Here is a 13,032-nt window from a genome sequence, read left to right on the forward strand (position 1 = left end):
TGCTAACATGCCTTCTCGCCTAGCAACCACGAGGATATCCTTGGGTTCGGTAGACGAAGGCTTTGAAAGATACGCTGGGAACACTCATACCTGGCGCTCGATAGGGGCGCAGAGAATAGCCTACCCGCCTTGGACATGATCACGAAATTCACGGTTGCCTGCCATCCCACCCGCGAGCGGCGCGTTATGGCAAGAGTTTGTGGCGCGATCGCTACCAGAATGATCAATTTTGATATAGTAAATTTGGATCTTACGGATAAAGAGACGAACAACCCAAATTTGAGCCAGAAGATGCGACGGGAACTCGCGACATCACTTGTGGGACTCCCCCGGTCTATTCAGCACTTTATTTCTCACCAACTCCATAGTCTGAAAGGCTGATTAATATTCTCTATTAGATAGTTGCATCTGGTGCCAAAAAAAAAAAAAAAAAAAAAAGTTCACTTGATGGTCCCATTTGGATAGAATGGGTATTCTGTTGGGCGAATGTCTATACTGCAGCGGCTGTCCGAGTTGATACCTCCGAGGACAAGAAGACACGACTGTCAGTGGACGGCGATAGAAGGGCTCGGGGTGTGGGAAAGACGCAGATTGCACTCGAGGTCGCTTACCGCTTCCACGAACAATATCCCGGTTGTTTATATTCTGGACTCCGGCAGTCAGCATGATGACGTTTGAGAACGCGTACCACGATGTTGGTCGATATCTTTGCGTTCCAGGGATTGAAGACGATAAGGCGGACGTCAAAACTTTAGTAAAAAGTGCCCGTATCCGGAATGAGCCAAGCGGAGGCCGTAGAATGCTTGCAAAGAATCTTCGGAAAGATCAAATACATGACTCGAGGGATACGGAGAAAGTGGCCAAGTTTCCCGCCTGTCTGCCGTTTGCAACAAAACAAGCATCTATGTATATGTATAGTACTGGTGTATTGACAACGAAATACTTACGGTGTTACACATCCTCAAATAGAACTCAACTCAAGCTTCTTAGTGAGAATTTTGCGGACCGTGACCGATACTCTGGAACGACTAACGCGACTACTACGACCCAGCTTATTTCTCTTCAAATTCATAGTGTAGAGACATCCATTCGCAACATAATACCTCAAGTTTATATTGTTCCTAGCAAAGAAGGATGGATATTCCAATTATTTATCTTTCCTTAAAAAAAAAAATACAAGCTGGAAGAAGTCGATTTGATTGAGTTTCTGGCTGGATACGTATTATTTTTAAACAAAACTACGCTGGATCATACAATATCCATCAGCTTGTACAGCTAGCCACGCTAAATTGGCTTGCAAATGAGTGGGATACACGTATCAGAAATGTGATTCATTATCTGTCCGTTATCTGCTCATATCCGCGGCATGAGAACTGAGATGTGTGGATGGGATATATGCCGCATGTAGTGGCCGTACTAAGTGCATATAGAGAGCTTTGCCGTAAGAGGCGGTTTAATAATTGCCTCACCACCAGAGTCCTTGCGTATCCGCTATTGCCAGCAAGCTACTCAACAGAGCATCGTAGAAAGTGGGATAAATATCATGGTGGTGTAGCATGGACTGCCTACTGGAATGGCGGGTGATTACGATAGGATGGGGTACCTGAATAGTATCTCCTTCATTTTTTTAACACTGCATAAACAGTATAATATTTTCGTAAGAGGTACGGTAAGAGAACGGTATAATGATTTCTTGTGTTAAATTTTAGAACAAATTATCAGTCATGAATAAAGTATGAGAAGTGGCCGAAGATATCTCTATTTTGCACTGCCGTTAAAAAGGAGTTTTGTATACGCTGCGACCGATACTTGCAAAGTTATACGTGTAAAGTTGTTGAATTTTCAACTAGGGCTCTTCGAACAAGGGACGAAAGAAGACCTCATCTCCGCTAACTACCTTCGCCCATTTCTCATCTAGATCCTCTACCTGGGATAGCTCGACCTCGATGATATCATCTTCGCCATCATCCTCGTCTCTCCACCTCTCAACAGAAGACCACCACGGTTTCGACAGGCGGGACGTGTCGACACGCTTGCTTGAGAACCACGAGTGGCTAATTTTGCAAATCTGCAGGGCACAGACCTGCTCGCCAGGGACCAGGAACTTGGATTGCGCTCCGTCCAGGGCTTGAAGGCTTGCACCAATACTTGGATCTAGTATATCCCCTACTAGCGGCACAACAGCCCCGGTAGCGGCAAGCGCTGCGGCTATAGGAAGTTGACCTTGACCTTCGGTAGCGGTCTCACGACAGGCCTCATAGGAGATATATGCATTGTTGATACAAGTAAAACCAACAATCATATAAATATTATCTCCTTCGTCAATCCGTTGCTCGATCCAGCTTCGAGTTGACGGCAAATGCATTGCTTCCTTGAACCAGCCTTGGGTATTGTCAAGGGTCAAAGTCGAAGCACTGTCAGTGGTGATAGACAACTCTGTCTTTGAGTGCTTCGAGAGCCCGGCAGAAATCAAAGATGTGAGAGTCGATTTGAACCCCGAGCTTGCAGATGTATTATGCACAGCAGTATAAGAGCTGATAGGCGAATTTATAGCCCTGGTTGGTGAGTTCCATAATGGATCATGATAGTTGTGGTGCGGGTTATCGATATCTGTAAGAAAGCGGCCAAGTTTTATTGAATCTTGCGGAAAGAAACGTGGCAGCATGATGTTTGGCGACATAGTAGCGGCGAGTAAAAGGATGGGAAGCTGTGTAAAGATGGCAAGATATCACGTGTACCAAGTGGCGAACGTATCAAATGGTCGTAAAATTGAGGCAGCCAACGTCGGGATTGGAGCCTGCTTATAGCTTGCGGGCTTACTTAAACAGCATCAGCACAGCCCCGTCGCGGAGAGTTGTCGACAAGCTGAAAACTTATAAGCATGGGATTGCAAATCACGGCGAAACCGGTACGAGAAGAGTGTGTGGCTGATGCCAAGTCTTATTATTTCACCAATGAAAACCCGATTCACTAAGGATTCGCTGGAGGATGGGGATCCTGGTTGGTTCGCTTGACGTTGTCGCACATGGGAACGCTGGGATACGTGTCCAATAGTTGCGGTGTCATTTCGATATACCTAGGTCTATTGCTCTCCTGATAAACGTCGTCAAGCTCGATAGGCCTTACCTTTTCTAAAGAGGATGCTGTCCAAGAGCCCAAATGGCAGAGCTACAACAAAGCACCGCAACGGCGCGGCAGGCAGTCACACTACTACAGACCGGCCATCCAGATCGAGCAGAGCAGCTAAGCAACCTTGGGAATGAGCTCCATAGCCAGTACCAGCGGACAGGCGAAGTAGCATATCTGCGAGAAGCCATCGAAAATGCCCTGCAAGCAGTCGACTTGACTCCGATCAACCATCCAGAGAGGGCAAAACGGCTAGGCAACTTTTCTAATATGCTCCAAAGCCGATACAAACGGACAGGTGATAGAGCAGATCTTCAAGAAGCTATCAAGATGGCGCAACAAGCACTTAGCTTAACACCGATTGATAGTCCTAACCGACCAATAGGACTAAAGAATGTTGGGATTTTGCTCGAAGCCCAATTTAAATGGACAGGTAACATGGCGGATTTAGAAATGGCTATCGAGCTCGTTAGGCAGGCAGTTAGCCTGGTAACGACTAAGCACCTAAACCACGCGAACCACACGAATGTGCTTATAAGCCTTGGAAACGTACTTAAAAGCCAGTATAACCAGACGGGCGAAATAACGCATCTCCAAGAGGCTATTCAAGCGATGCGGCAAGCACGCGACCTAGCACCGATTGGCCATCCTAAACTGTCATGGATTTTTAATAATCTTGGAGGCATGCTCGCAAGTCAGTATAAGCGTACTGGTGAAATGGCGAATTTACAAGAAGCCATCGAGGCAAGGGAGAAAGCAGTCCATTTAACAGCAGTCGACCATCCCGACCGAGCATTTCTGCTAGGTAACCTTGGAAAAGATCTCAAAAGTAGGTTTGAGAGGATAGGTGATACAAGTGACTTACAAAACGCTATCGAGATGGCACGTCAAGCAGTCGACCTAACACCTATCGACCATGCCAACCGAGCATGGCAGTTAGGCGGGCTTGGAAGTAAGCTTCACAGCCGGTACAAGCGTACGGGCGAGACGGAGGATCTACAAGAAGCTCTTCAGATAGCACGGCAAGCACTTGATTTAACGCCGGTAGACCATCCTGCCCGAGCAGGGCAGCTGGACAACCTGGAAAGGACGCTTTCCAGCCAGTATAAACGTACGGGCAAGACGGAGGATTTACAAGAAGCCATTCAGATAGCGCGGCAGGCACTTGGATTGACGCCGAATGACCATCCCGCCCGGGCTTGGCGGTTGGGCAATCTTGGAAATAGGCTTTACAGCCGTCACAAACGTACGGGCGAGATGGCAGACCTTCAAGAAGCCATTCAGATGGCGCGGCAAGCAGTCAACTTACTACCGGACGGCCATCTAGACCGAGCAAGGCGGTCGGGCAACCTGGGAAATATGCTTCAAGAACGGTACGAACAGACAGGCGAGATGGCAGATCTACAAGAAGCTATTCAGCTAGCACAACAAGCAGTCGATATTACGCCGATTGTCTACACCGAACGAACAGGGCATCTTAACAATCTTGGAAACAAGCTTCTAGACCGGTTCGATCGTATAGGCGAGATTGCAGATTTACAAAAAGCCATTCACATGGCGCAACAAGCAATCGACTTGGCACCGATTGACCATCCTGAACGAGCAAATTGGTTAAACAATGCTGCAATAATGCTTGGAGTACGGTGTAAACGTACAGGCAAGATGGCAGACCTACAAGAAGCTATTCAAATGGCGCGGCAAGCAATAGACTTGACACCTAACGACCATCCTGAAAAGGCACAACGGCTAAACAACTTTGTATATCTATTACAAATCAATTACAAAAGTACGGGCGAGACTGAGGATTTACAAGAAGCTATTCAGATAATGCAGCAGGTTGTCGACTTGACGCCGATAACCCACCCCGACCGAGCAAGGCGGCTGAACAATCTTGCAGACACATTTACAACCCGGTACGAGCGTACGGGTGAAATAACGGATCTATATGAGGCTATAGATATGCTACGGCTAGCAATCCCTATTATGCCGATCGACCATCCTCAGCGGTTAATAATCCTGAACAACCTTGGAAATATGCTCCACCAGCGGTACCGCTATACAGGAGAAATGGCGGACTTACAAGAAGCTATCAAACTAGTACAAAAAGCAGTCCACGCGAAAACGACCGGCCATTTCAACATGGTATTATGGTTGAGTGACCTTGGAGTTATGCTTAACGACAGGTATAATCGGACAAACAAAGAGGAGGATTTAGAGGAAGCCATCAATACGACACAACAAGCACTCGAGTTAATACCTACCGATCACCCTCAACGGGCACAAATACTAGGCCGTCTTGGAAATAAACTGATGAGTCGGTACCATCGTAAAGGCGAAGTGGCAAGTTTGCAAGAAGCCATCGAGAAGGGGCAGCAAGCCGTCGATTTGACGTCGACGAACCATTCAGAAAAGGCAGAATGGCTGAGCTGCCTTGGGGACCAGCTCCATAGCCGATACAAACGTACTGGCCAGATGACCGATATACAAAAAGCTATCGAAAGCGCGCAGCAGGCGGTTGACTTGACGCCGACTGATCATCCCAGCCGGTCAGGACGCTTAATAAGCCTTGGGAACAAGCTCGCGCGCCGATATAGACACATTGGTGTTATGGCGGATCTAGATCGGGCTAGATCGAGCTTTCGAGAGGCTTGGCGCTTGAAAACTGCCGTCCCTCTCGTCCGTATTGACGCTGGCGTGCATGCCCTACAATTGATTGATGAAAAGGACTTTGATACAGCCGTCGAACTGGGGAAAGAAATCATCGATTTTCTCCCTGTGGTGCACACGAAATTGCGTGACCGCAACGACCAGCAATACGTGATATCGGCATTCGCTGGAGTCGCTGCTACTCTTTGTTCCCTTCTCCTTCAATCCGGCCAAGTACCTGACGCGCTCCAATATCTCGAAAAAGGTCGTGCCGTGATCATTGGTCGATTAATAGACGACCAGAGTGACCTGCAAGGGCTACAGCAGCGCGATGTTGCTTACGCGTACCGGAAGCTTCGGGATGAAGTCAACACACCTGTCCGAATAGTTGAGGATTCTTTGCTACAGAAACGGATGCAGACCCGTCGCGTCGAAGCTATTGCTGAGCTTGAAACATGCATTCAAAATATCAGACGTATCCGGGGCCACGAAAGATTCCTGCTGGGCCAAGAAATCACTGAGATGCAAAAGTGTGCAACGGGGGGGAACATCGTTATTGTCAATATGTCAAGGATCCGAAGCGATGCAATAATAGTCTCTCCAACGACTATTAAGGCGCTCCATCTCCCACGTTTTCAGCTCTCGGAACTACAGCGCTGGCTGAGCAATAAATGGGGGAAATCGAGGGATGTCCTCCCGAAGATAAATCAATGGTTTCTCCGATATCTGTCTTGGCTATGGGATGCGTCTGTCCAGCCTATTCTTGACGAAATAGGGATATCGGCCTCGACAAATAGTCTACCACGTATATGGTGGATAGGCACTGGCTTCGCCAGCTCCGTACCATTTCATGCTGCCGGGAATCATGCCGTGGGTTCAACGGACAATACGCTTAGTAGAGCCATCTCATCCTATATCCCTTCCATCAAATCACTTAGCTTTGCAAAGCGTAAAATCGAGCTGGCAAAGAAGGCACAAGGGCCGCTTTTAGTCGTTACTATGCCAACCACGCCAGGCAATTCCCCTCTTCGAGGCGTAGAGAAAGAACTGCACCAGTTGATAAAGACGGTTGACGGCCGTCTGCCAATAAAGCACCTCAACTTACCGACTGCCCAGGATGTAATTGATAATCTGCCGGATTGCTGTATTGCGCACTTCGCCTGCCACGGGTCGACAAACGTTTCAGATCCTTCTAGGAGCGGACTGGATTTGCAGAATGGACACCAATCAGAGCGGTTGACGGTACAGGCAGTCTCGGAGTTACACCTCAGGAATGCAAAATTAGCATACCTATCAGCTTGTTCGACAGCTGTGAACCATGCGCCACGGTTGACTGACGAGGTGATCCACGTAGTGAGCGGATTCCAAACAGCCGGATTTCCACATGTCATTGGCTGTCTTTGGCCAGCAAATGACAGAGCTTGTTCAGAAATGGCAGAATCGTTCTATCGGTTGTTATTACAGGAGGACGGCGTTTCCTCAAGCAATTGGGAAGTTGCCTTATTGCTCCGGGACGCCGTTATGGAGACCCGGGAGAAAAATATGAAATCGCCGCTGTTTTGGGCGCCGTTCGTTCATTTTGGCGTATAGTCGCAGAGTCTTAAGGAATCTATACTAGTCTAATTCTTAATGCGGATGTATGGTACTTCAGTGAACACTCGCCGTTTCACAATAATCAAGATATGTGTGGGCTCATTTGCTTATGGAAGATAGTGACCTAAGCATTCCGTCATAAGCGAGTCTGCTATGCTAGGAGGATTTCATTGTGCGGGGACTTAGGATACCTCCTGGATCGCCGAGACGCCCTCGTCACCATATATCCACGATATGGTTGCCCTTATCTGGTTTGGTCCTCGGAATCATTGCAATTCAGTATTGTAGAATCAAAGGTAAAAGGCAAGCCGCCTGAGAAACAGAATCTGCAACAACGTTGCGACCTAGGACAAGGGGACAATTGCATCATGTCTCTTTAATCATGACACTTCACATGAGACTCGTGTTGCACGTGCCGAAATATACATGTGGTGGAAGGGCAAGCCCAATGATCGCTTCGAATCTGTTGGACCAGTTTGGCGTAGCTAACATCGAAGCCAAGAATTCCAGAGAATTAGAGCAATAAAAAGCGAGAGAACATCCCAGTAAGTGAATGATCATCAATTATAGGAAATGCCCTATCTGCTGCTCTTCTAGATTTATTCAACCAGCACAAGGCACCGTCTGAAGACTAAAACCCTGTCACCAGGCTCCTCTCACAGCTTGTACAATCAACCGTCTGCAATACACCATGAAGTCCACCACTTCATTCTTTTTTTTTTTTTTTTTTCTTAATCCTCTATCTTCAGCTTCTGCGTTCAGTGTTATAAACCGAATAATGTCAACTCAGCTATAATATTTATCGTCGGAGAATCAATTCAGGATTTTCACTCCACATCTACTGCACAGCTTATACCTAAAATGATAGTTGGTTCGTTGGTAACCATGAAACCGAAATGCGAAGGCATTAGAGACGATAACTTCGAAGGCTATTCCCATGATATAGAGTTTTTTTGCTTCTTTGCTATTGTTATCGTCGCTACTATTCGGGCCAATTCATTTTACGGCTTGAAATTTGAATTTCCTACGTTGGCAGAATTATGGATCTAGCATGCCGTGACCTTACCGATAACCGTCCTTATTTTCATCTTGCTGGCTACTCTGCTAATCTCAAGTGTTAGATTTCAACAATTTTAAGAACAACGTGATGAAATCGGAAGAGAAATGAAAGAATGCGTTCAAACTTTAGGGAGGGACTACAAAGAAGAAATTTTCAGTAAATGGTATTTGAAATATTGGAGGAAGTGCTCAAACGAATCGGGCTGTGATTGTGCCGTAACTGAGTATCTAGAAGATGCAGATGCAGATGGAAATCCAGATACAAATAGAGCGGTGTCACGGGAGAAAGCGAAAGATATAGCTAAACAACAGGCTATAGCAAGCGAGAAACATACACACTGGGCCAGGATGTTGGTATGGATCCAGATGCCTTGGCTAGTTTTATACTTTGCAGCTCGAATCGCCTTTGTTACAGTACCCACAAACTCCGTTGGCTATGACACGTATATAGAGAGCTTTGAAAATCTCTCTCTAAATCAAGTTTCTTAAACGAGACATACCACAAGCCTATCAACGTTACAGTTCGTGACGTTGTAGGCTCTTTGTCTTACACCGTATGTGGCATTTCTAACAATATCTATTCCTCGCACACATACCCTCACAGACTTGTTGTGTCTGAACATCTTGGCTCTTAGATTGAAACCAGGAGGTATTTTATCGGGATACGTGGTCCGGTGTCCTTCCACCAATATATTAATAGGATAAAATTTATGTAATTTATATATATCATAACTGAAAGACTAAAAGAAAGACCTCTAACGAATAATTAACGTTAATTCATATTATACAAGTTATTTAATTTCGAATTACGATTTATTATTATATTATATATATACTTAAACTATCACGACGTTTTTATTATTAAATGTTATATGAAGTAATATTCAATTTATGAAAGTCTTATCTTTTGACTAGCTTCGTCTTGTAGTCAAATTAAAGCTTCTTGAGAATCAGATAACATCAACCGGCCACTCTTCATATCCCACATTCTCTGTGAAACTAGAACCCCCCCGTCCGCACCCCATGCTGTATCACGCCCGAGGACAATCCACTTGTTCATGCGAGCTTGTGGGTCATGGAACGAAACATTGTGAGTCAGGCTAGCGCCTAGTCTAGCTTGATGTTCGCATCCCTTTACCTACAGCTAAAGGATTGGCGGCCAAGGCTGCTCCAAACGCAAACTCATTCGACGCATATGCAAGTGCCGCCAGGTGAAGCAAATGGCTGCCGCTAGACAGAGGTAGCGAGCGCATGAATCCCCAGAGACGGAACCGTGATGGATCATCCGACATATCCATCTTCAACGGCCGGCAATCCAGGGGGTGCTCCTCAGGTTTTAGTTTGTTTATGTTGACAGATTTGTCGAGAAGCGAGGTTTGCATTATTTGCAAAGCAACCGGATCGATGTCATCTGGATGAGCACCGTCCAAGCCCGGCTTAGATGTCCCATACTATAGGGTTTTACCAGTAGGTCGGAAGGTATTCTGGAATGATATCACTGCAACGTAAACCTGGGTTTGTCCCTGACTGGCATGTACGACCCGTGTCGCGTACGCACGCCCGTACACGGTGCGCTTAACTTCATAATCGATCTCCTTGCCGGCGTCCACAGGAGCAAGGAATGAAGACTGTGATGAAAACGGTCGGAAAGTGTCAGGGATAGTTACACTAGCCGCCGATACTAACTACGAGACCAAAAGTCCTCCAAGGATTAATCGCGCTCCCTCAAGGGATGCCAGAGGTCTTTACAACGGTGAAGTTGTATCCTGAAAGACGTATGGACGCGACATTACCTTCTGTTGGTAAAGATTTGGGGCTTTGCGTTGGCAGGTGAGGAAGTGGCCGCTGCAACAGTGACCATCCTTTCGTTACCCACCTTCTGGGAAAGCTACCTCTGGGGCCGCATGTTGCTCAGCCCTATCAGATCGTAGCTCGCCACTAATAGAAATCAAGCTTTCCTTAGTAGCGTGGCGTAATTAACCTACGGATCCGCACTATGTGGAGAATATTGAGTTACACAGCAGCACTGCATATTTCAGGTTGGCGCTTCAGCGTAAGGTACATCAGGGTAGCAGAGCCTACCAAGTACAATCAAACCTCACCAACCAACTTCCAAGCAGCGGTTCACGCTGTCCTCAGTGAATAGGGTAGGCGGGGTCTGCGGCAATATGGATGACTATAGATGGCCATAGTTAACGGATAGCACTCCGTACACTAAGGCAACGAGCTCTCGAATCACCTTACTTAGGAGTGGTGATCACGTAACTTAGCCAGTGGGCATATGCCCACTTTCTGTACACCGATATTCTCTTTTGTGGACTTAGACTTCTATACACTACTTGACAGTACCTATACTATCATTTCACGCTTAAAGCGTTACACTTGCAATCCCACACTCATGCGAGCACCGTATTTGCTATCCTATGCTCGAGTAGATCCAGGCTCTTCCTCTCAGTGCATCAGACCTATCCTCCAACAAAACAGTGTTCTATACCAACTGTAGAAACCGTCATACATCTATATCTAGTTGTGCTTTAATTAGGTCAATTGGTTCTTCTGGGCCGGAAAGTCTTGAGTGCCGGTGGCTGTTGACGCAAGCGATTTGCACCCCTCTGACCGGTTCCACCACGTTGATTGAATCGAGGTAGTTAGGTATTTGTTCTTCAGACAGATTAACAGACAACATCGCACCGGGGACCTCAGTAGTCGTCTTCCGTTTCTCTGCTAACTGTCCACGATGATAAGCAGCTTTGCAGGCTGATGACAAAGATAGTGCACCAGCTACATAAGCTGTAGCTATCTCGCCGGATGAATGGCCTACAACAGCACTGGGTATAATTCCGAAGCTTCTCAGCAGTTCCGTCAATGCAATCTGGAGAGCGGTACAAAGCGGTTGGCTGTACTCGGGTCGATCAATATGGCCAGCTTGTCCCAATTCAGCTGCACTGAACATTAGCTATGCTATCTTGAACAACAACGACGAATTTGACCTTGCCGAAGACGAGCATAGTCGGCGACATCCATGGGTTGAGCGACGATAATCTTGAATGTAATACCGATATATATCTACTAGCTCGGGCAGATCAGAGCGTATTGGGCATGTTTCGGTCAATATCAACTCATGTTGCTACTGTATGGCCTCAGATAAATCTACAAGTAGTAATAGGAGGAATATCCCCAATAGTAGCGTAGCTGTAAATGCGCTCCAGATCTATTTTTGAACAATTGAATCATTGCGACGAGTTCTAGTCCGTTAGGTTCACTGTTTCGATTCGACATGAGCGTTACAAACACAATTGCCAAGAGGACCAAGGATATCGTTGTTCTCTTCTCACTTATCATTCCAGGTGATTAGCGCAAGCTCCAGCCATGTCGCTTACACGCACGAGCTCGCAAAACCCACATTCACCTTTTGTTTTTGACTCTTACAGGCAAAACTCATGGGTCAGCGTGCCTCAGCGGCCTAGACTTAGCAATCGGGGAAAAGTCGACAACATATCTAAACAAGCATTGCCGAGGGAGGAGGCAGGGACCATCTGGTAAAATAACCGAGAATCAGCCTTCCGGCATCAAAAATCAGTTGGCATGACGCTGTGAAGGGCGATCTGACTTGTCCGAACTTTCGTCCAGCTTTTTTTTTTTTTAGCAAGGCCAAACCATGATCATTAATCAAAATTCGACTTACTACATCGCCAAGCAGGGTTCATCCTCCTCATGTTAAGCGCGTCACTCAGACATCCAGAGTCATACTGTTCGACTCCTATCATCCCAAGACCTAGAGCATCTACGTCTTCATCAAGGCTAAATCTCCTAAATCATCACCGGGATGGCGTTTGCCAATGCTGTAGTGGCCGGCGTGAAATATGCTGCCTTGATACTGATCCCTTAGTGCGTCTTTGTGATCTCACCATACGTATCATTGAACTGATGTGCATCAAAGATGATCCTACTGCTAAGCTACTGACTACCTTTTTCATCCCCTGAGTCATTATGCAGGTCCTACGGCAGCGAAGCTATCCGACGCGTATGCTGGTTTCAATGCTTTATCTATGCGTCTCCATCTAGCCACATTTATAGATCAGAAGAAATATGGTGAGCCAGCCTTTCCAGCTGCAATGCAATATTGACCATGAAGTTAGGTCCTGTAATGCGTCATGGCCCGAACAAGCTTATATTCAACTCAGCTGAGGCCTTGCAAGGTTGGCAACGTGCTCCAATCCCACAGACATACCTTATAGACCTGCGTAGATATTTATAACAACAGCAAGATAACCGAGTTCCATGTTTATTGTCTGACTGTAACTTCCGGGAAACCCTGCTGCCAAAGTCGTAATTGATTTGCAACGACGAGATATTAAGGTCATGGCCCCGAAGTATGATGTATCGCGCGAAGAATCCCTGCTAGCCATGCTGCAAGAATGTTCCTGCACTATGCCGGCAATCAAAGAATGCATCAATTCCGCCATGGTGCTAAACGACACCATGTTTGAGCATACGACGCATGAGCAGTGAGAGCTGATCATGAGATCAAAAGTACAGTCATCATGAAACCTCCATCAGCTTCTACCACGGTCCCTTGACTTTTACGTATTATTATCTTCGCTCTCT

At 46.5% G+C, this 13,032-nt stretch overlaps 3 protein-coding genes across 3 annotated transcripts; 1 reads left to right on the plus strand and 2 right to left on the minus strand.

The window, feature by feature from the left end:
* Positions 1-1,758: 1,758 nt before the first annotated feature.
* BKA67DRAFT_576180 (uncharacterized protein) lies at positions 1,759-2,844 on the minus strand. The gene has a single exon (XM_046103553.1). It carries the CDS (start codon positions 2,678-2,680, stop codon positions 1,847-1,849), a length of 834 nt encoding a protein of 277 aa, XP_045955403.1. The 5' UTR covers positions 2,681-2,844; the 3' UTR covers positions 1,759-1,846.
* Positions 2,845-4,001: 1,157 nt separating this feature from the next.
* On the plus strand, positions 4,002-7,408 carry BKA67DRAFT_576181 (CHAT domain-containing protein). Its single transcript, XM_046103554.1, has one exon. It carries the CDS (start codon positions 4,006-4,008, stop codon positions 7,360-7,362), a length of 3,357 nt encoding a protein of 1,118 aa, XP_045955404.1. The 5' UTR covers positions 4,002-4,005; the 3' UTR covers positions 7,363-7,408.
* A 1,852-nt stretch (positions 7,409-9,260) lies between these two features.
* On the minus strand, positions 9,261-11,448 carry BKA67DRAFT_538907 (acyl transferase domain-containing protein; the record flags this gene model as incomplete). The annotated part of the gene is made up of 7 exons (XM_046100542.1): positions 9,261-9,265; positions 9,563-9,875; positions 9,936-10,105; positions 10,301-10,362; positions 10,527-10,600; positions 10,940-11,364; positions 11,415-11,448. 7 exons carry the CDS (start codon positions 11,446-11,448, stop codon positions 9,261-9,263), a joined length of 1,083 nt encoding a protein of 360 aa, XP_045955405.1.
* Positions 11,449-13,032: the final 1,584 nt, after the last annotated feature.

Source organism: Truncatella angustata (genome assembly GCF_020726525.1).
Source record: "Truncatella angustata strain MPI-SDFR-AT-0073 chromosome Unknown BKA67scaffold_7, whole genome shotgun sequence".
Taxonomy (NCBI): Eukaryota; Fungi; Ascomycota; class Sordariomycetes; order Amphisphaeriales; family Sporocadaceae; genus Truncatella; species Truncatella angustata.

What these genes read in the sequence shown, in the direction of transcription:
- BKA67DRAFT_576181 (XM_046103554.1), top strand. Translation starts at nt 4,006, where the DNA reads ATGGCACGTCAAGCAGTCGACCTAACACCTATCGACCATGCCAACCGA.
- BKA67DRAFT_576180 (XM_046103553.1), bottom strand. Translation starts at nt 2,680, where the DNA reads ATGTCGCCAAACATCATGCTGCCACGTTTCTTTCCGCAAGATTCAATA.